Below are 22,010 nucleotides of genomic sequence, written 5' to 3'. Positions count from 1 at the left end.
GGACACCCGAGAGGGCAACAGACCAGGGCCAACGAAAGGACAAGGCGTACAAGAATGAGCTGCAGATGACCAGAAGCCCAAGAGAAACACCTGAGGATTTAGTATCAGAAGATGTAGGAGGTGGCCAAAATCCATAGAAACAGCAGGAAGGTGCAAAATGCAGCTTTGTCCGGGAAGCTGCAAGCAGAAATGGGATTTCCTAAATTAACCCACAACTTAATATGGTTCCTTCACATTAAAAGAGCATTTCAGCCAGGGGTGGCGGCACACTCCTCTAGTCTCAGTACTTAGGAGGCTGAGATGGGAGGATTGCAGGCCTGAGGTCAGCCTCAGTAAGCTTAATGAGATCCTATTTCATTAAATAGGTCAGTGGTAGAATGAGGTTGGTAATGAGCCTAGGGTACCCTAAGTTCAGCTCCTAGTACTAAATAAGATATAGTTGAAAAACTGAGGGGCGGGCCTCACCTGTGAGTATGAACACCTGTGGGGAGACGAGTGCCAAGGCCCCCAGGACTGGCACGTGCGCAGAACAGACACGCACATGTGGTGTACTGATAGCAGACAAGGCTACCTGGCCCAGAGAGGCAAAGACACTTATGGGATAGGAAACTGAACCTCTCCCACGCGCCCGGCGGACTAAATACGATCAGGTTATAAACCAACCCGGAGGGCCGAGCGTGGTGGCGCACGCTTGTCATCCCAGTACTTGAGAGGCTGAGACAGGAGGACCGCAGGCTCACAGTCAGCCTCAACTACTTAGTGAAGTCCTCTGAACCTTAGTGAGACCCTGTTTCAAAATAAAGAATAGCGCCGGGTGTGGTGGCACACGCTTGTCATCCCAGCATTCGGGGAGGCTGAGACGGGAGGATCACGGTTCGCGGGCAGCCTCAGCTACTTAGTGAGGCCCTCCGCAACTCAGTGAGACCCGGTTTCAAAATATAAAGAATAAAAATATAGGTCTGGGGGTGTAGCTCGGAGGCAGAATGCCCCTGGGTGCCATCAAAAGGGCAAGGCACACACAGGTGGCTACACCACGGAGCAAAGGGAGGGAAGGACTTGCACAGGTCAGGACCGCAGCTAACCTCTGAGGAGAGAGGGAGTTCCAGTGGGAGAAACTTGAGTGGGAGGGGATCTCGAACTAGCATGACTGACTGTTTAAACCTCATATAGATAAAGTTAAACCCAATACAGTTTAATTACATGGGGCCTGTAGGGTTATTTTGTCTGTTCAGTATTGGAGAATATAGTCAAGAGTTGTTCTACCTCGGAGCTACTTCCCTAGCCCTTATTATTATTTCAAGTAGGGCCTGTCCTTGAACCTACAATCCTCCTTTCTGCCTCCCAGGCACTGGGATTATAGGTATGGGCCACCTGGTTTGGGTCTTCGATGGCCCCCAAAAGCTCACATGCTAAAGGGCTGGGTCCCAGTGTGTGGTGCTGTTGGGAGGAGGTGGGGCCTGGCAGAGGGACGTGGTCACCGGAGATGAGCACCTGCGGGGACACTGGGACCCAGGAACTCCTGTCCCTCTGCTGCCTTGCTGCTTTGAGGGAAACAGCTCTGCTTCTCACGGGACAGAGCCTTTTTTTTTTTGGTGGTTCTGGGGATGGAACCCAGGGGCATTCTACCTTGGAGTGACACCTCCAGCCCTTCAAAAAAAAAAATTTTTTTTTGGTGGTACTGAGGTTCCTGGAAACCCTTCTACCTCTGGGCTACACTTCCAGACCTATTTTTATATTTTTATTTGGAAACAGGGTCTCTTAAGCCAGCGAGGCTGGCTTTGAACCTGCGAGATCCTCCTGTCTCTGCCTCCTAAGCGCGGGGATTGCAAGTGTGTGCCACCACGCCCGGCTAATTCTTTATTTTGAAACAGGGTCTCATGGAGTTGCAAAGGACCTCATAAGTAGCTGAGGCTGATTTTGAACTTGCGCAATCCTCCTGTCTCAGCTTCCCAAATGGTGGGATTACAAGCATGTGTCGCCACGCCCGGCTCTTTGAAGACTTTTTCCGCTGATTTCCTCTGGTATTTTTGTCACAGTGATGGGAAGCTGGCCAGTACAGACCCCGTTCTTATAGGCAGCTGTCCACTGCAGCACGCAGCGTTACGCACGTCGTCCCTTATCCCTTCTACCACACAGGCAGCACACCCGGCCTCACCTGGGGTTGATTTCCAGCGTGGGCTGCAGAAGCTGAGCGCGCTCCTCCTGTGTCTTGGCCAGCTGCTGCATGCGCAGGAAGTGCCGGGCGGCCCCCATCTCTAGCACGGTCACCATGGCGGGGTGGGTGTCCAGGCGGAGTGTCACCTGCAGGCAGAGCCAGGTGGGGCTGAGGGCCCAGTGGCAAAGGGCCTGGGTAACAGGGCCTCAGGGACAGGGGCCCTCGCAGCCCTGGGCCAGCCTGCTCCCCAGTCCTGCCACCCACTACAGCAGTGGCAGGGCGAAAGAGAGGAGACCTGTGCCCTTCCACAAAGCTACCGGGGCCTAGCACCCCAACCCGAGGCATTCCTGTTGTGGCTGCCCACTGTGGTCCTTCAGGGGCCGCCAAGTCAGTGCTGTCCCTGGGCCCCAGCACTGGCCCAGGAGATCTAAGGCCTTTCCTCGTTATTTCTTCTGAGCTGTTCTCTCACTTCCTGCCACCATCAGACACTTCCCGGGGAAGGTGCTGGCTGCCTCACCTGGAGCGGGTCTGGCCTGGCCGCTGGGGCTAAGGGTCCGAGTTCTGACTTACACGCTGACTGACGCCCAGCTCTGACCCTATTCCTCATCACAGAATGGGGACAACAGTCACCCAGGGGTGTCAGGACCGGCCTTTATGAGCAGGGACGTGGCACACGCTACCGCAGCAGGCGCGGCCACCAAGGCCCACCTCACAGCTGGTTCCAGACACCCGCTGGGAAGGCCGTTCTGCTCCTGCAGCTCCCTCGGGGCACTCCTGCGGTCAGCCCTGAGCAGGGCCCTGCGCAGGATGCCTCTTCTCTGCCTGTTGCCTTTTTAGAGCTGAGCCAGACCAGCAGGTTCTACTGTCGAAGCCCACCCAGTGACAACAGCGGCTCCCCTTGGACGAGGCGGCACACCCATCCTTTCTGTGGAACCCCTGCTTAGCGTGGCAGCTCCTACAGGGACCCTCTGCTTTTAACTGATCACCGGCGCTGGCTGCTCCTCACCTTCCTTGTTCCCAATGCCTGGGGCCAGGAGCAAGCCCTGCAGCCCTGCCTAGCAGCATCTCCGAGTTAAACAGCTGCTCAGGAGAAGCAGGGACATCACCCGGGTGTGTGCAGGAACAGGGCGCTGCCCGGTGAACGCTCACCCCAGGAAGACCTCACCTTCACAGCAGCAACGCGAGACCCCAGCGCGTTCCTCATCCAGGCCATCAGCTCTTCCGTCTCCTTCTCAGACAGGCGCTCGCTGGCTGCAGAGTAGAGGGCATGAGCAAGTGCAGGGCCGCTGTCCCCAGCCCCGGAAATGCAGCCTGCCTACAGCGAAAGCCTCCAGAGGATGCTTTCAGAGGCCCAAGCCGCAGGGCAGTGCTAGAGCATTAACCCAAAGCCCACCAGTGCCACGCAAGGGCTCTACCACTGAGGTATACCCCAGGCTCTGTGGAGGACCTTTTTTTGTGGTACTGAAGATTGAATCCAGGAGCGCTCTACCTGAGTTATACCTCTAGCCTGATTTTTATCCTTTCTTTTGAAAAAGGGTCTAAGTTGTGGAGGGCCTCACTAAGTAGCTGAGGCTGGCCAAGAACCTGCAGATTCTCCTGTCTCAGCCTCCCAAGTACTGAGATTGTAAACATGTGCCACCACGTCTGGCTTGGATAATGTTTTAAGGGGTTTAGAAAATTTTTAAAAATTTTGTGGTATTGGGGGTGGAACCCAGGGGTTTTTCTACCTCTGGGCTATACTCTTAGACCTATTTTATACTTTATTTGGAAATAGGGTGTAAGTTGCTGAGAGCATCACTAAGTAGCTGAGGCTGGCTTCGAACCTGTGCAATCTTCTTGTCTCAGCTTCCCAAGCACTGGGATTATAAGTGTGCGCCACCATGACCGGCCTCTAGAAAAAATTTTATACAAAGTCAGGCATAGTGATGCACACTTGAAATCCCAATACTTGGAAGAACATGAGACAGGAGGACCACGAGATTAGCCTTGACATCTTAGCAACCATGTTTCAACATAAAAAATAAAATCGTAGCCGGGCGTGATGGCGCACACTTGTAATCCCCGCACCTGGGAGGCAGAGACAGGAGAATCGCGCAGGTTCAAAGCCAGCCATGCTGCTTAAGAGACCCTGTTTCCAAATAAAAAATAAAAAAATAAATAAATAGGTCTGGGAGTATAGCCTGGAGGTAGAAGGGCTTCCAGGAACCCTAGTACCACAAAAATAAATAAATAAAAATAAAAATAAATAAATAAAAATCATAGCCTGGCATGGTGACGCACACTTGTAATCTCAGTACTTGGGAGGCTGAGATAGGAGGATGCCAAGTTCGTGACAATCCTCAGCAACTTACTGAGACCCTGTTTAAAAACAAAATAATAAAAAAAGGGCTAGAGGTGTAGCTCAGAGGCAGAATGCGTCTGCGTTTCATTCCCAGTAAAATACACACACACAAACACACACGTATGTCAGGTGGCGGTATAGCTGAATGGTAGAATGCCAATGGGTTCAATCCCCAGTATCACCCCCCCAAAAAAAAACATAGCTGGAGCCCGGCGTGGTAGTGCACACCTGTAATCCCAGTACTTGGGAGGCCGAGACAGGAGAATCAGCGCGCTCACAGCCAGTCTCAGCTACTTAGTGAGGCCCTTTGCAACTCAGTGAGACCCTGTTTCAAAAATAGAAAATACAAAATAGGGCTGGGGGTGCTGCTAGGAAGTATAATACCCCTGGGCTCAATCCCTAGTACCACACACACAAACAAAAGAACAAGCCAGGCATTGTGGTAGCTGAGATAGGACCATTGCAGGTCTGAGACAGCCTAGCAAGTAGTGAGACTCTTGTCAGCCTACAGAGGCCCTACTTCAAAATAAAAATAAGGCTGCGGGTAGAGCTTGGGGGTAGAATGCCAAGAGCTCAATCCCCAGTACCACAAACAACAAAGACCCTGGCAGTATTTGGGAGGCTGAGACAGTAGGATCACAATTCATAGCCAGCCTCAGGTACTTAGTGAGGCCCTCTGCAACTTGGTGAGACTGTTTCAAAATAAAGAATATGTAGGGCGTGGTGGCACATGCTGTAATCCCCGCGCTTGGGAGGCTGAGACAGGAGGATCGCACAGGTTCGAAGCCAGCCTCAGCTACTGAGTGAGGCTCTCAGCAACTTAGTGAGACCTTGTTTTCAAATAAAGTATAAAATAGGTCTGGGAGCCGGGTGTGGTGGCGCACGCTTGTAAACCCTGTGTTTGGGAGGCTGAGACAGGAGGATCACATGGGTTCGAAGCCAGCCTCAGCTGCTTAGTGAGGCTTTCAGCAACTTAGTGAGACCCTGTTTCCAAATAAAATAAAATAATAAAAAAAGAAAGGTCTGGGAGTATAGCCCGGAGGTAGAAAGCCTCTGGGTTCCACCCCAGTACCACCAAAAAGAAAAAATAAATAAAAAAATAAATAAAATAAAATAGGTCTGGGAGTGTAGCCCGGAGGTAGAAAGCCCCTGGATTCCACCCCAGTACCATAAAAAAGAAAAAGAAAAAGAATAAAAAAGACTGGGAGTGTAATACCCTAATACCACCCCAAAACAACCAACCCCCTGAACAAAATTCTACACAAGCATGGTGAGGCACTCTCAGTACCCAGGTAGTTGTGCAGGAGGACCACAAGTTCAAGGTCAGTCTGGGGCAACTTTAGCAAGCTCCTGTCTCAAAGAGAAATGTAAAAAGGAAGAAAAGAAAAAAAAAGCCAATGTTGATTCTCTTAGGGAGCCTGTTACTGAGGAGCCTGGCAGGCCCCGGGGCCTCGGCGCTTCCCATGATCATTAAGATGCCCTCAGCAGCTTCTTTCATGGACTGGTCCCCAGACCCAAGTGAGAACGCGGGCGAGTTTGACAAGGCCCTGCAGTAGAGTGGCCATCCCTGGCCACCCAGCTCCCCTGCCCGGAGGGGAGAGGGAGCCCACCGGGAGACGCGTCCTCCAGCTTCTCCTCCTTGTAGTGGTCAACCACGATGTCTGTCTCCACAGAGATTAGCTTCTTCTTGTCAAACTCCCGGAGGTGCAGCAGGGTCAGCTCATCAAACTGCTCGTAGCAGAAGAGGACCTGGGAACACACCGGAATCCTTATCAGGCCTGCGGAAGACGAGATACCGGAGGACAGGTCCCCGGAGGCTCAGCGGGCCCTGGCTGCCTGGCTACAGGTGTGCTGGACCTGGCTGGACCACCCCATTACCCCTGGTGAGAAGCAGAGCTGCACGGCAGCTGTGGCATGGCCTCCGGCCTCCTTCAGCCTGCCCTGGGGATGCCGCTGGCAGCCATAGTCCACCCACACACCTCTGTGTTTTTCTGTTTCATGGCCTCGTAGTATGGCGAATGCTCAGCCAGGTGCCGGCTGGGGGTGCACAGGTAGTAGATGTTGCGGGTGCCAGGCTGCATGCGGCTGGCATAGTCCGACAAGCTGGTCAACTGTCCCGCGGGCAGCGCCGAGGATTCGTACCGTAGCAGCTTTGCGATGTCCTCCTGCAGACAGACACGCCAGGTCACTGCCAGCTCCAGCTCCAGCTCTAGCTCGGGCCTTCTAAGGCCTGCACTCCCTGACTGGCACTGGGGGGCTGAGGACACCTAGGGAGTCTGACAGGCCTCACTCTGGGCATGAGCCTCCACCTAAAGAGGACCTCAGAGGACTGTCTCCAGGGCAGAGCCTGTTCCCCGGTCACCAGCTCCCCCACAGCCGGGGGCCAGGGGACTAGCTCTGTCCAGGGCGGACGTCACAATGGGCCTGGGCGAAGGATCGAGGGGCGGCCGGGCCCAGAGAAGAGCGGGGCTTCCTCCAGCACCACCCACCCGTTGCTGTGGCCCCGTCCAGGACCCCAGTGTTGCCACTCCCTGGCTCCAGGGCAGGCGCCAGGGCTGGGACAGCCAAGAGCTGCTCATGGGAAGGATGTTCTGGAACCAGACAGCACTGCAGTGTACACAGCCACGGATGTGGCCAACACAACTGAGCTGGGCACGTAGAGAGGGTGACATGTATGGATATTATGTATGCAAGGATTTTATGGATTTTATCTCAATAAAAAATAAACATGTAATTTCTAGCGACTAACAGCCTGGTGGCAGTGCTAAGGGGCTGGCTTCTGCCAGCCTGACAATGAGCGGCCCTGGCTGGACACCACTGCGCTCCCCCACCCAGGGACTCACCTGGGCTTGCTTTGTATTCCTGTGGGCCCCCTCATCCCCATATCCTCTGAGAAGGAGTGCGTCTACCTCCCCAGCCCCGCCAGCGCCAGGGAGAAGAGGCTCAGCTCTGCAGAGGAGAGCTCGGTGCCCGTGGGACGAGCTGGGCCGGCTGCGACTACTCGCAGAGGCCCCGCAGCTTGATCTGCTGTCCACGGGCCCAAGTGTGGCCGGGAAGGCCTGGAAAGCCAGCCTGACCTTGACGTCCTGCTCCGCGGTGGTCACGATGCCCTCCCTCAGGAACAAGCCGTAATCTTCAAAAAACTTTGCATATTTCTCAGCGTCCTTCTTGCTCTGGTCAGCAAAGAACTTTATCAGCCGCTGCTGTAAAACGTCCCGGAGCTTCCTATGGAAGAGAAGCCACTTACCATAAACAAGAGCTTCTGTGAAGAGCACTCAGAGCAATGTTCAGCCCCCACAAAGACACGGGAGCGGCACCTGAGGCCCAGCTGAAGGACTGCAAGGAGGGAGGGAGGTGTGCAGGAGCGCAGCGCCCCTGCAGGCAGAGCGAGAGCTCCACCTCGAGAGGACCCCAAGAGGACCCGTGTACCCGTCCTGCTGCCCAGCTGCAGGAACTGCACAGACATGGAGACAACACACACAAAATACGCAGCACAAAGCAATCCCACAATCCTAGCACCGAGGAAGCGCCAGAGGAAAGCCAGAAAGATTCCAGTGCAGGCAAGTTATAAGACAGTGTGTATGCTGTGTCTGTCTGTGCATACCTGTTCAGAACAGGACCCAAACTGTACATGCTAGATATGTGTTACACAGTGTAAATTTACACTGAGTATGCTATATGTGCTCTGTAATTGTGTGTGTGTGTGTGTGTGTGTGTGTGTGTGGTGGGGTACTGGGGATGGAACCCAGGCACATTCTATACTCCAGCCCTATTTTTTACTCTTTATATGGAAACAGGGTCTTACTAAGTTGCAGAGGACATCACTAAGTAGCTGAGTACTGACAAGTGTGTGCCCCGTGCCTGGCTCTGTAACTTTCTTTTTTTTGCAGGTCTGGGGATGGAACCCAGGGGCATTTGACCTACAACCTACACTCCCTGCCCTATTTTTTTAATTCTTTATTTTGAGACAGGGTCTCACTAAGTTGCAGAGGGCCTCATTAAGTAGCTGAGGCTGTCTGCGAACCATAATCCTCTGGTCTCAGCCTCCCGAATGCTAGGATTCCAAGCATGCTCTACCATGCCTGGTTGGCTCTGTAACTTTCAAAACTGGGATTTTGTGAATCAGGAGCATATTTCCTTTGTAAAAAAAATTTTTGGGGGGTACTGGGGATTGAACCCAGCCCTCTTTTTTTCTTTTTTTTTTTTTGTGGCACTGGGGATGGAACCCAGGGGCATTCTACCTCTGAGCTGCACCCCACCCTATTTTTTTTTTAATCATTTATTTTGAAACAGGGTCTCACCGAGTTACACAAGGCCTCACTATGTAGCTGAGGCTGTCCGCGAACCCGCATCCTCCTCTCTCAGCCTCCCGAATGCTGGGATGACAAGTGTGCCCGCCACGCCCAGCTTTTTATTTTTTGAAACAGGTCCTTGTCAAGTTGCTGAGGAGCTCATCAAATTGCTGATGGTGGCCTCAAACACGCCATCTGCCCTCTTGGTTTCCTAAGTACTGGGACTGTGTGCATGTGCCATGTCTGGCTCCTTTGTAATATTTTGCCTATTCTTTATTATCATTATTATTATTACTTTATTTATTTATTTATTTATTTTTGGTGGTTCCTGGAAGCCCTTCTACCTCCGGGATACACTCCCACAGGCTACACTTCCAGACCTATTTTTAAACTTTTTTTTTAATGTGTAAACAGGGTCTCTAAGCCAGCGCGATCCTCCTGTCTCTGCCTCCCAAGCGCGGGGATTACAAGCGTGCGCCACCACGCCCAGCTATTATTATTACTTTGGTCGTACTGGGGTTCCTGGAAGCCCTTTTCTACCTCCAAGCTACACTCCCAAACCTATTTTTATATTATTTGGAAGCACGGTCTCTTAAGCCTATCCTTTATGAAAGTAAAATAGCAACATTACTTCCTTAACAATCCAGGGCAGAGGAACAATGTCTAAAACCCAGCTAAGCTTTTCCTCCTCCACTCTGTCCTGCACCACACATCCTTCTGCCATAGCACAGAGGCAGGGTGGGCCCCTCCCCGGTCAAGGGCTACAGGGACCCAGGATGGAGAAGCACCGTGGAGTGTCCCCGCAGGGGCCTGTGTGCAGTGTCAAGGCCTGGGGACAGGGCCCCACAGGGAGGGCAGTGGCTATGCAGACTGCTCACACGGAGGGAGACGGGTCAAAAGATCAGCAGGGTAATAACAAGAGGGGGCTTTCTCACCGACAGAGGGTGTTTCCAATGTGAAGAGACCCAGCCGTCCCAGTGGGGGTGGCTTAGTATGGGGAGTACTGGTGTGAACTCAGTAGAGTAAGAGATACCTACAGATGAAGGCGTGCAGGAGCACAAACACATTCCCACTCCTAACTACCAGGAGGCTGGGGCAGCGACGTCACACAGCACGGGTACCCAGCTCCCAGATCTCGGCTTCCAAAGGAGATCTTCTATGGGAGAGCCAGGGCTCCCTAGAGCAAGGGCAGGGAGTTCGCGGGCAGGGATGAGAAGGGCTGCGTGCCGTGAGCCCACATAGGCCTGCAGAACTGAGGGGGACTCTCAGCGTCAGTAACCAAATTTCCCAAGTATCTGGGATTACAGATGTGCACCACCAACTTGGTTCTTGCACACACTAGCTCTAAAATCTGGCCCACCTGGCTGTCAATTTACCACATCCTAGAACATACATAGCAGCCATCTCTAGGTAAGGGTTGAGTGAGCGGTACCTCCTTCAGGGAGTATTAGTTCACCAAGAAAAAAAAAAAAGCCAGGAAGTTCAATTTTGAAAAAGATGAAGCCAGGCGTGGTGCTGCACACTTGTGATTCCAGCATTTGGGAGGCTGAGACAGGAGGACTGCAGTTCAAGGACAGCCTCAGCTACTTAGCGAGTCCGTTTGCAATGCAGTGAGACCCAGTTTCAAAATAAAGAATAAAAAATAGGGCTGGGGTTGTAGCTTGGAGGTAGAATGTCCCTGGGTTACATCTCCAGTACTGGGGGGAAAAAAAGAAAAGAAAAAAAGAAAAAGATGATTTGGAGAGCTGGGAATCAGAGCAGGCAAAGTAGAGATGGGGATGGAGAATCCTGAGCTGACCCGCCGCCTCTGCACAGCTTGGCCTGCCACAGGGCCGCTGTCAGAGCCAGCCTCCAGAACAACCAACCAGACGCCCATCTCACCCCCTCTGGCCTTACAGCCCCTCTGCTTCCTTGACTCAACCTGGGTGGTGACCAGCCAGTCCCAAATTCTTGGGAACCACAGCCCAAGTCCCTCAAGAGCCCCAAGGCCCACACCCAGAGCCCGCCTGGCCCGGCTCACCGGATGAGCGCACTCTCCTGCAGCAGCTCCCGGCTCAGGTTCAGGGGGATGTCCTCGCTGTCCACCACACCTGAGGGAACAGGTGGTGAGGCCTCCATGTCCTTAGCTCGCCGTCCCACGGCCTGGCCTACGTGAGTCACACATGGCCAGAGGGGAGCAGGACGACAGGGCTGCCTCCTGTGCCGCTTGTCTCCAAGGTGGGTGCAGACAGACCTGGGTGACGTGCATCTGAGGACAGACTGCCTGTTCTGGGGCAGTGTCTGCACCTTCAGAAGTCCTGGACGCTCGGCAAACATGGATTTGACCTTAAAAAAACCCCTAACTGCATTATGGCTACTATGCACCTTGGTGCTAAGATGACAGGAAGGTCAGCTGCTAAGTTCTATACTCAACTATCATCTCAAGCTCAACAACAGCTCACACATAAACCTCACTGCCCCCAAACCAACCACAACTATCACCGAGGCTGCAAAGCTTCCCAGAGGCTCCAAGCTGCTTTCCCCAGCTGCTGCCCAAGGAGACATCGTGCCGAGCCACACCCAGCAAAGGGCATGCGAGCGGCCAGCAGCACACTGTGCAGACACCACTCACTCCTGACACGTAGCACAGCAGGGCTGCGGGCCATGTACCTCGAATGAAGCGCAGCCACTTGGGCAGGATGTCTGTGGCCTTGGTCTGGATGAGGACCTTGCGGCTGTACAGCGCCACACTGCAGCCCAGCTCCCTGCTCACGTCAAACATGGATGGCTTCTGGGGATGAAAAGACAAGGCTGGTGGCTGTGGCAGCAATCCACCTCTGGCAACAGGGAGCAGAGCCCCGAGCCAGCCCTTCCCAAGGCTGCTGGGCAAAAAACCCTGACGAGGAAGGCCAGAGCAGGGAGCTCCTGCGGCCCCCAAAGCCCAGCCCTGCCTGCTCCGCCTGAAGCCCCAGTCCAGGGAGGGTGCCCCAGAACACCTATGGCGGGGCCCTGCAGTAACAGGGTGGCTTCTCTGGACAGCTGCTGTGCTCCCCAAACACCCCTTTAGAGGATGTGAAATGAGAAAGACGTGCATGTCCCTGAAAACAGAGCCAAAGCTCACTATGGGTCGGGCCAGCAAAGCAGCCTCCAGGCCAAATCCAGCTTGTTGCCTATCTGAGTGGCACATATATACTGGTACTAGGGTTGAGCCCAGGGCATTCTGCCTCTAAGCTACACACCAGCCCTATTTTATTTTTATTTTGAAACGGTCTCACTAAGTTGCTGAGGATATCAGAGAATTGCAGAGGCTGGCCATAAGCCTACATTCTTCTTGTCTCAGCCGCCCATGTTCTGGGGTTACAGGTGTGTGGCATCATGCCCAGCTCAATTTTTATATTTTTAGGTGGTTGGGGAAAAAAATCAAATCCACATTCGTGTCTTGACTTGTAGAAAGACATGGACGCCATCTCTCAGGTCCCATGGGCTCCTGGAGACCCGGCCTCAGTAGTGCCTGCATGCTGCTGTAGGGTCCTTCGCCACGGCAGCAGGGTCAGTGGTCACTTGGGGACTGTGTGGCCAAGAAGACCTCATGGGAAGGGCCTCCTGGAGGCCAGGAGGGGGGGCGTGGCAAGAGAGTAACTGGCGCAGGCCCTCGCTGCACCAGCACTAGGTCCCACTCAGGGTGGCTCTGGCCCAGAGGGGCCAGCAAGGCCGCAGTCACCTCACTGGGAGCAGCACAAGCCGGCACAGCTCTTTCTACATAGATGCCAGGCGGGTGCAGCTGGGAGGGCAGGTCGAGCAGCCACCTCTTCACTGCAGAGCATACACACGGCACCTGAGCCTAGGGTGACCATAGCCACCAGGCCCTTTCCGGAGCATCTTGAGGGCAGCTCCCAGCCCAGGCTCACAGCCAGAACGGCTGAGGGCAAACGGGCAGCTGGGACCCTCGCAGGTTCCCAGGCCTGCGCTAGGAGACACGCAGTCTGTGGGGCTGAGATCTGTGCTCCCCACCCAAGGCCCCTACTTCCCATCGCTCTAGTCCCGCCCAGTGAGTGGTGCAGCGGGTGTGCACCAAGCAGCCCGGCAGCAGCCCGGTGTCGGACCCTGTGGCCGCAGGGTGCCTCACCATCTCTGGCACGTAGAAGAGGCTCCGGATGTTGAGCGGCGCGTCCGTCTTGTAGTGCAGCGTATAGCGGGGCTTGTCGTGAGCCTGAGCGACGTAGCGGTAGAACTCCTCATGCTGCGACTCGCTGACGTCCTTGGGGTCTGTCATCCAGATGGCCTGGAGACAGGGCCCACAGGGGGGTGGACGTCACGCTTGAGACACGGCTCCCCAGGTGTGTGTGCCCTGGACAGCCTGCGGCAGACAGGCAGGTCCCCTCCCAAGTCCATCTCCACCCTCCGTCACTCAGGAAGAACCAGGGGAGATGCCGGGCTGGTGGTGCACGCTCGTAATCCCAGAATCCAGGAGACAGACTGGAGGATTGAGGGGCACAGACAGCCTTAGCTACTTAGTGAGGCCTTGCAGCTTAGTGAGACCCTGTGTCAAAAAATAAAGACTAAAAAATAGGATTGAGAGTGTAGCTCGGAGGTAGAATGCCCCTAGGTTTCATCCTCAGTATTGAAAAAAAAAAAAAAAAAAAAAAAAAAAAGCACAAGTGTCCCTTCCCAGGACAGCATTCAGGAAGGGTCGGCCGGAGGCTGGAGTGACAGTGAGAGTCAACACCCTCTCACCCAGTGGGTGGGCCAGTGAGCAGACTGTGGTCCACCATCTGACAGATTAGCACTCAGCCACGAAAAAGAAGGAAGCACTGATACACTGCAGCGTGGCCAAACCTCGAAGACATCAAGACCAGCAAAAGAAACTGGACACGAGAGGCGATGTGTTATGTGAGTCTATTTAAGTGAAATGGCCGAAGCGCAGAAATCCAAAGCAGAGTGGGGCAGGAGGGACATGGAAGGAGTGCCACCCGGGACAGGGCTGCTTCTCCTGTGGTGGGACGTCCTAACACTGCTGTGGAGGTGGTGCCATCGAACCCAACGGTGCCCCAGAGGAGTGAATGGTGTGGTGTGTGAATTACCCCTCAGTGAGCCCTGTCCACTCCACCAGACCTCGTCTCTCCACAAACCCCTCGTGCTGTGACTGTGGGGTCTGTGCCCCTGTCACCTTGCCCTTTGTCCTTGGGGTGTGAGCGTTGGTCCCCAGGCCCATCAAACCCTGTGGCAGCTCAGGGCCTCACCTGCAAGGTATTAATCCGCCTTCCATTAAGGTAGAGGGGGAAGCTGACAAAGTTACTGTACTTGGTCACCACATCTGCAGGAGAGAGACGGTATGGAGACAGAAGTCATCCAGAAACCACCAAGGAGAGCAGGGGCCTGCGGGGAGGGCCTGTCCTCCCTGCCAGGTCGCAGAATCTTGAGGAGCAGCAGTCCTCCTTGGCCTGGTCCACTGGAGACCATGGGGCAACATGCACCCCAGAAGTGCCTGGTGCTTCCCTCAGCTTTCAAAAAGAAAGGGCCAGCAGAGGCTGGGGATGCCTGGCTTAGAAGGCTCCAGCAGGCAGGTAGGAAGGCCTGGGATCCCACAGCGGGTCAGAACCTCCAAGCCCGCCAGGAACATAAGACCAAGGCTGCGCACCCCTTCTGTCTGTGAGCGGCACCCTCAAGCCCCACAGCACAGCCTGTCTCAGGCCTCAGGCCCACCCTCACCCTCACCCTGGCCACCAGGCCCGGAGCCAAGAATGCCCAGGCCCCGCGCACCTCGGACTCGGGCCTCGCTGGCAAACTCTCTGCAGTCCGACTTGAGGTGGATAACTATTTTAGTCCCAGTTCTAACTCCCGAAGCTTCAGCGATTTCAAACACTCCAGAGCTAAGAAACAAAAGAAGAGCAGTCGGTTCCAGGTATTTGCCAAGGGCCGTAGGCAAGTCCAGGCACTCTCCTGGGGCTGTCACGGGCAGTGTCCACGCCAGGAGGAGGCAAGGGACACCCGACTCGCCCTCCTTGATCCCAGTTGGCCCCCTCAGGCCACAGAATGGATGCCAAGGACCAGGCCCGCTGCTATCCTGCTGCGGTGCAGGGTGAAGCCTGCCTCCCTCAGGGCCCTGTGTGACCAAAAGCAGGCCCAGGACCCGGCGGGGCCAGCTCCCAGCAGCTCCGGTGCCTGGGGACAGAGGCTGACCCACGTCGCTCCTCAACTCTGGCATAGGCCAGGGGCCTTAAAAAGCAGATGCCATCAGAAGCATAGAAAGAGGGGAGCGCTGGCGGGGCTTGCTGACACCTCGGCCAATTTCCTACCGAGCGCTGCTTCTAAACTGAGGGGGAGGCAAGCTATGCTCGGGCCAGGCAGCCAGTTGACAAACGCAGAGTCCTGCAAAGAAGTTTTGGGGCCATCTAACAAAAATGCTTAAATGGCTGTCACGATTCTCTTTGACTATGGCCTCCAGCTCCTTTGGAACAGCAGCCTAATGGCCTTGCCAGGCGCTGCCTCAAGGGAGTGTGCCGGAGAAGGCAAGTGTTGGAGGGCGCGGCACCCAGAGCACAGGCTGGGGACAGCCATGCGGGCCACTTCACATCTAGAGCCTGGAGGAGCCCACTTGCGTTTCCTCGGCAAAGTTTCTCTGGCCTCAGTGGTGATCTCCAAGTGTCTCTGGGGACAGGGAGAGTCCCTGGGTGAGGTGGGCTCACTCCTCACTCACCCGTCTGAGAGCCACTGATAGCCTGGACTTCCGGAGGCCGCTGAGCGGGAGTAGACCTCGACTCTGTCGGCCACCATGAAGGCTGAGTAGAAACCCACTCCAAACTGGCCAATGATCTTGCTGCTGGCTTCCGCTTGGCTCTGCAGAGCTTCCAGAAAGGCCTAGGGAGGCAAAGGCAGTCAGAGCGAGGCCCCTGCCTTCTGTGCCAGGAGCCAAATTGCGGGACTTCTGTGTAGGTTCCGCTAGTACAACCACAATGAGAACCCCTCCTCAGGTTATACATAAAAAACTAAGCCACAGCGGAGCCAAGCGTGGCGTCCATGCTTGTAATCTTAGCACTTGGGAGGCTGAGACAGGATGATCACAGGTTTGAGTCAGCCTCAGCAACTTAATGAGGCCCTCCCTCTGCGACTTTAGTGCAGAGGGAGTAATAGATAAGGAATAAAATAGGGCTAGAAGTAGCTCAGAGGTAGAATGTCTCTGGGTTCAGTCCCCAGTATGACAAAAAAACAAAATCAAATTAAAGACCCGCTGGGTGTGGTGGCGCACGCTTGTAATCCCAACATTCGGGAGGCTGAGGCCGGAGGATCACGGTTTGCGGACAGCCTCAGCTACTTAGTGAGGCCCTTTGCAACTCAGTGAGACCCTGTTTCAAAATAAAGAATGAAAAAAATTGGGCAGGGGGTGTAGCTCGGAGGTCAAATGCCTCTGGGTTCCATCCCCAGACTCATAGGGGGGGGGGGGAGAAAAAAAAATTAAAGACCCAAGCCACAGAGGTAGAGCAGCCTGCTGGAGACGCGCGCGGCTATCGATGTGGGAGGGTCTGTGCTCAATGACGCTCACCCTCTGCTTGCGGAGACAGTGCGGCCCACACGGATGCTGTGGCCGCAGCTTAGCTCAGCTGAATGAAGTGCCAGGCCCACGCAGCTCAGGGTACAGTGCGTGAAGATGCAGGAAATGTTCAGGAGGTAGAATGCACCCTGGATCAGCCAGGCTTTGAACCCGCAACCGGGCAAAGTGATAGCACCGTGATGCCTAGGTGAACTGCCGATGTAGGTGCCCACGGCGCCCACCCATGGCCTCGTGCCCCGCTTACCTTCGACCCTGACCTTGCAATCGTGCCCAGGTTGGACACCAGCTCCTCTTGTGTCATCCCGATGCCAGTATCCTAAGAAGACAGACACTAAGTCCATGCACAGCCCCTGGGGCACAGATGGCCTCAGCGATGCTGGCCAGATGGGGTCAGGAAAGATCCCCATGTGGACTCACCACGAAAGCCCAAGCCCAGTCGTTCAGCCTGGGTCATTGAGAACACAGGATGTGGTAGGAGGACCAAGATGAGAACAGGCCTGAGCACTGGGGGCACTCTGTAGTTGGACACGTGCTTAGCAGGCAGGAGGGCCTGGGTTCCATTCCTCGCACCAAAAAGAACCAATCAGCAAAGAAAACCAGCCCCACGAGGAGGAAACCAAGTCAGCAGCTTGGAGGGAAGCACTACAGCAGAGACGGAGCCTGCCTACTCCCTCTGCCTGGCTCTGAGTGTCCCCTTCAGCGGCCCTCCTGACCCAGATGAGAGCCCGATGTGAGTGCACGCCTGCAGGTGAGCGTGAAGAGTGGCCCCTGCAGTGCAGCCTGCATGGGTGGCGAGCCGCCGCCTTCCCAGGCAGCGCCTTACCTGGCCCCTGTGCTGAGCCCCAGCGACAGTGCCAAGAGGCAGGTCATGGGCTCTCCTTTATGAGTGGGATCAGGGCCCTAAAAGAGGCAATTAGGAGCTACAGGTATAGTGGCACATGTTTGTAATCCTAGTAATTGGAAGAGGCTGAGACAGAAGGATCACAGGTTCTTGGCCAACCTTGGCAACTTAGTGAGGCTGTCAGCAACTTAGCAAGACTGTTAAAAAAAAAAATAGAGCCTAGTATAGTGACTCAGGCTTGTAATCTTGTAATCCCAGTACTTGGGAGGCTGAGACAAGAAGATCCAGATTCATGGCCAGCCTCAGCTACTTAGTAAGACCCACTTTAGTGAGACCCTATTTCAGAATAAAAATAAGCTGGGTGTGGTGGCGCATGCTTGTAATCCCAGCATTTGGGAGGCTGAGATAGGAGAATTACGCAGGTTCAAATCCAGCCTCAGCTACTTAGTGAGGCCCTCTGCAATTCAGTGAGACCCTATTTCAAAATAAAGAATAAAAAAATAGTGCTGGGGATGTTGCTCAGAGGTAGACTGTCCCTGGGTTCCGTTCCCATTCCCAGTACCACACACACACACACAAAAGAATAATAATAAAAAAATAGGGCTGGGGGTGTAGCTCGGAGGTAGAATGCCCCTGGGTTCCATCCCTAGTAACACACACACACACACACACACACACACACAATTTTGTTTTTTGTTTTCTTTTTTGTAGTCCTGGATATACATACACACACACACACACACACACACACACACACACACACACACACACATATATATATATATTTTTTTTTTTTTTCCAGTACTGGGGATGGAACCCAGGGACATTCTACCTCCAAGCTACACCCCCAGCCCTATTTTTTATTCTTTATTTTGAAACAGGATCTCATTAAGTTTCAGAGGACCTCACTAAGTAGCTGAGGCTGTCTGTGAACCGGATCCTCCTGTCTCAGCCTCCTGAATGCTGGGATTATAAGCGTGAGCCACCACACCCAGCAACAAAAAACATCTTTTGCTCTTCAAAATATACACTTCATATGGGCATGGTGGCACATACCTAAACTATCAATACTTGAGAGGCTGAGATAGGAAGATCTGCAGGTTCAAGGCCAACCTCACCAATTTAGTAAGATACTGTTTCAAAATGAAAATAAAATAGGGGTGGGGTAGCTCAGAGGTAGAATACCCCTGGGCTCAGTCCCCAGTGCGTGTGTGTGTGTGTATGTGTGTGTTACCACTTAGACTGCAACAAATAATAAGGCAAACCACAGACCGGCATTTTACATTCTCTTCTTCTGTGCCTCTTGTTGTCGTTTTGCGGTGCTGGGGGTGAACCCGGGGCATTCTGCCTCTGAGCTACACCTCCAGCCTTATTTTTTATTCTTCATTTGGAAACAGGGTCTCACTAGGTTGATGAGAGTCTCATTACTTGCTGAGACTGTTCAAACCTGAGATCTTCCTGTCTCAGCCTCCCAAGTACTGGGATTACGGTGTGCGCCACCACGCCTGGTTATGCCTCTTGTATTCTGCAAATTTCCCAAGATGGGCAAGCTCCAGTTTACAGTAAATAAAGGCAGAGGCCTCAGAACAGGAGGCGGTGTATGTCGCAGGACACCAGGCATGACTAGAAGCAGGCAGGCTCCCTACAGGCCGCAGGCCCTCCGTGGGCGGGACGCGGCTGCGCCTGGCCGCGAGGCAGGTACCTGGATGGTGAGGGTGCCTTTCTCGGTGTCTGTCTGCAGGTGGATCTCCATTTCCGGCAGCGCCTGGCCGTCAGACACCCACTTATGGCGCAGCTTTTCCAAGGCATCACTGGCGTTGGAGATGAGCTCCCGTATGAACACCTACGGGTAGAGCGAGAGGAAGGGGCTGAAGGGCGCTGCCCTGAGGGAGCTGAGCCGCTGTCTGCAACCGCGGGGAGCTGGAGACCTGCTACGAACACGGCACCCCAGCACACACATCAGCCCCGTGGCAGGCACAGACGCCGGCAGTGGCTCCTCCCAGAACAGCCTTCTGCAGCTGGCTGCTCCTGCTGACCCTTTCAGGATTACCAGCCAGGCCTGACCGTGCATTCACCTCTCCCATTACACTTGGGCCCTTTCTTTTCCAATTCTTGTTCAGGGCTGACCAAATACCCCCTGAGAATCTTTCCCTTCTGCTCCATGAAGGGAGATTCAGTGTTTATTTCATCTGGTGGCTCGTCAAACACCAGAACCCCCATCTTCTGGAGAAAAGAGGGCCAGGGGCCAGGGGCCACAGCCTCTCTCGGGATCGCCACGAAAAGCACCTCAGCCGCACATGGAGCTCTCATTCCAGAGTGCGCTGTCACCACAGGGGACAGAGGATGGGCGGGCTGACAGAGAGACCTGGGCATGCTCCCTGAAAGCCCCTCTAACTCTTAATACCCCGCTTTCCTTGCCTCCCTACTGCCCCACATGGGGCTGGAGTCTCCCTCCTCCAGCTGAGTCCCTGACTGGACCTGCACGTGGTCACAGCAGGCCAGGACGTGAGCAAACACTGCGGCCTCAGGGCACACTGACAGTGCCACGGATGGACCTCAGCAGAGCCACATGCCAACACTTGGGGGATTTAAAAATTATCAACTTACTCTCAGAGTTGATCTGGCCAAAGAATCATCTGGATACACTTATCCCTGAACTGAAACAGAGTTTGGTAAAACTACTCTTGTTGATAGATTAAGACCTGAGCCTGTCCACAGTCTAATGCATTTCGCAGATAATACACGACCTGGCCTCCCCCAGCAGTGCTGAAGCAAGCGGTTTTGCCAGAAGGATGCTGAGAGCCCTGGGAGCTGTGGATGGGCACCTACCTCTTTTTCTGAGTACAGGGAGCGGGCCACAATGTCCAAAAGCTTTTTTGTCTCTGCCTGGAACTCGTGTTTGGAGACAGAACCTGGTAATGAATCACAGACACAGCCAGTGGCTCCACTTTGCTGGTACATCTGTTCTTTTTTTTTTTTTTTTTTGCGGGTCTGGAACCCAGGGGCATTAGACCTCCGAGCTATGCCCCCTGCCCTATATTTTATTCTTTATTTTGAAGCTGGGTCTCACTGAGTTGCAGAGGGCCTCACTAAGTAGCTGAGGCTGTCCGCGAACTGCTATCCTCCGGTCTCAGCCTCCCGAATGCTGGGATTACAAGCGTGCACCATCACGCCTGGCGTCATCTCTCTTAAAAGCCAAAAATGGCAACCTTGGGGCTGGGCTCTCGTGACTCCCGTCTATACTTGGGAATTCAGACCTGTATAAGCTGGGCAGATACTCAGCTTCTGCCCAGCCTCCATGAGGACTCGCAGATGTGCCTTGGATTGCCACATGGCACACTCCTGGGTGGCCAGCAGAGGGCGCAAGACATCAGGACAAACCCGTTCTTTGTTGGGAAGGAAATGGAGGCTAGCCTGGGGAAAGTTCCCAGAGCAAGTTTGTAGGCAGCTGTTAATCACCTCCACCTCAAACATGTCTGCTTTGAAGGCTGCAGGGAACCAAGAGCACCTCCCTGCCCCAGCAAGCTGCACACAGTACCCTGCACGGCCTCCGTGCTGTGGATGATGGAGTGCAGGGGCTCCTCCTTGTCCTCGGCGGCCTGTGTGCTGTACGGCTGGCTGGCGTGGACGCTGGAGGCCAGGCCTTGCCTGGGGCTCCACAACTGGACTGGGCTCCTCTGGGGACACAGAACTGGCATTCCTGAAAAGACAAATGCCGAAGGATGAGAAGTAACGTTTGGAGGCAGAAGATCCTCATTTGTCTGTCTTGTCTGTCTAGAAGGAACTACTGTGGATTTCTCTAAGTCAAGGCTGTTCCTCCAAGAGGAAGGCAAGTGACTAAATAGAACCAGCACGGCTTGTGCCTGTGATCCCAGAACTTGGGAGGCTGAGGGAGGAACCAGGTCCAAGGCCAGTGGGCGGTAACTTCGGGAGACCCTTCACAAAATTCTTAAAAAGACAGAGCTGGGTAGACAGAAGCAGAATCCCCTGGGTCTAACCCTCCAGCACCGCTCCCCAACACAATATAGCTGCCGCCCCAGCGTGGTTTTGGTAACATTCCCTCTCACAGGTCAAATGTCAAGTCAGTGGGTTTTACTGAACAAAGGCTGCTATCCATTTCACCATGCAGCCAGGGAGGGTCCCAACGCCTGCCTGCAGTAACTCCCTGCACAGCCTGGTGTGGCTGGAAATCGCTGGCATGGACATGGCCACCTGGTGCTGTCCCTGGACCCATCCTTAGCCTTTACATAGCGCTCGTTAGAAGGACGAACGCCAGCTGCCTCCATGCACCAGTCCGGGGCCGGTGCACCAGAGTTGCTCAGTGGATGCTTGAGGTTTCAAGGGCAAGCAGGCGGTCAGCGAGCCAGCCGCCTGTGGCATCCACACCTAGCTGCAAGCACCCGCCTGCCAGCAGCTGCTCTCGCTTGCGGATCTGAGCAGATGGAAAGGAGTGGCACAGGAGGCCCAGACATCCGCAGCAGGACAACCAACACACCATGTCCACGTTCCCACAAGGCAGAAACACTTGCCTTTTCTCTAGGCTGAGACAGGAGGATCACATAGGTTTGAAGTCAGCCTCAGCTGGTTTAAGAGACCCCGTTTCCAAATAAAAATATAATAGGTCTGGGAGTGTAGCCTGGAGGTAGAAGGCCCCTGGGTTCCATCCCCAGTACCACCAAAAATTTTTTAAAAAAGAGAAAATACTCAATTTCCAGCCAGGTGTGGTGGCACACGCTTGTAATCCCAGCATTTGGGAGGCTGAGACAGGAGGATCTCAGTTCGCAGGCAGCCTCAGCTACTTAGAGAGGCCCTTTGCAACTCAATGAGACCCTGTTTCAAAATAAAGAATAAAA

At 54.2% G+C, this 22,010-nt stretch overlaps 1 protein-coding gene across 1 annotated transcript in view; it reads right to left on the bottom strand.

The window, feature by feature from the left end:
* The window catches only part of TRAP1 (TNF receptor associated protein 1), a gene marked incomplete at both ends in the record, with an annotated part of 30,426 nt that overhangs the window by 360 nt on the left and 8,056 nt on the right, over positions 1 to 22,010 (bottom strand). Inside the window, 15 exons of the mRNA XM_080703270.1 lie at positions 2,156 to 2,301; positions 3,321 to 3,406; positions 6,107 to 6,245; positions 6,476 to 6,661; positions 7,574 to 7,721; positions 10,809 to 10,878; positions 11,438 to 11,558; positions 12,894 to 13,049; positions 14,008 to 14,081; positions 14,528 to 14,637; positions 15,465 to 15,625; positions 16,561 to 16,632; positions 18,860 to 19,000; positions 19,987 to 20,069; positions 20,696 to 20,857. Of these exons, the coding sequence (XP_080559396.1) occupies positions 2,156 to 2,301; positions 3,321 to 3,406; positions 6,107 to 6,245; positions 6,476 to 6,661; positions 7,574 to 7,721; positions 10,809 to 10,878; positions 11,438 to 11,558; positions 12,894 to 13,049; positions 14,008 to 14,081; positions 14,528 to 14,637; positions 15,465 to 15,625; positions 16,561 to 16,632; positions 18,860 to 19,000; positions 19,987 to 20,069; positions 20,696 to 20,857 (1,855 nt within the window). The remainder of the gene's footprint in view (positions 1 to 2,155; positions 2,302 to 3,320; positions 3,407 to 6,106; positions 6,246 to 6,475; positions 6,662 to 7,573; positions 7,722 to 10,808; positions 10,879 to 11,437; positions 11,559 to 12,893; positions 13,050 to 14,007; positions 14,082 to 14,527; positions 14,638 to 15,464; positions 15,626 to 16,560; positions 16,633 to 18,859; positions 19,001 to 19,986; positions 20,070 to 20,695; positions 20,858 to 22,010) is intronic.

This window comes from Muscardinus avellanarius (assembly GCF_963383645.1).
Source record: "Muscardinus avellanarius genome assembly, chromosome: 10".
NCBI classification, from domain to species: Eukaryota; Metazoa; Chordata; class Mammalia; order Rodentia; family Gliridae; genus Muscardinus; species Muscardinus avellanarius.
This window is presented reverse-complemented; position numbering and strand designations above follow the sequence as displayed.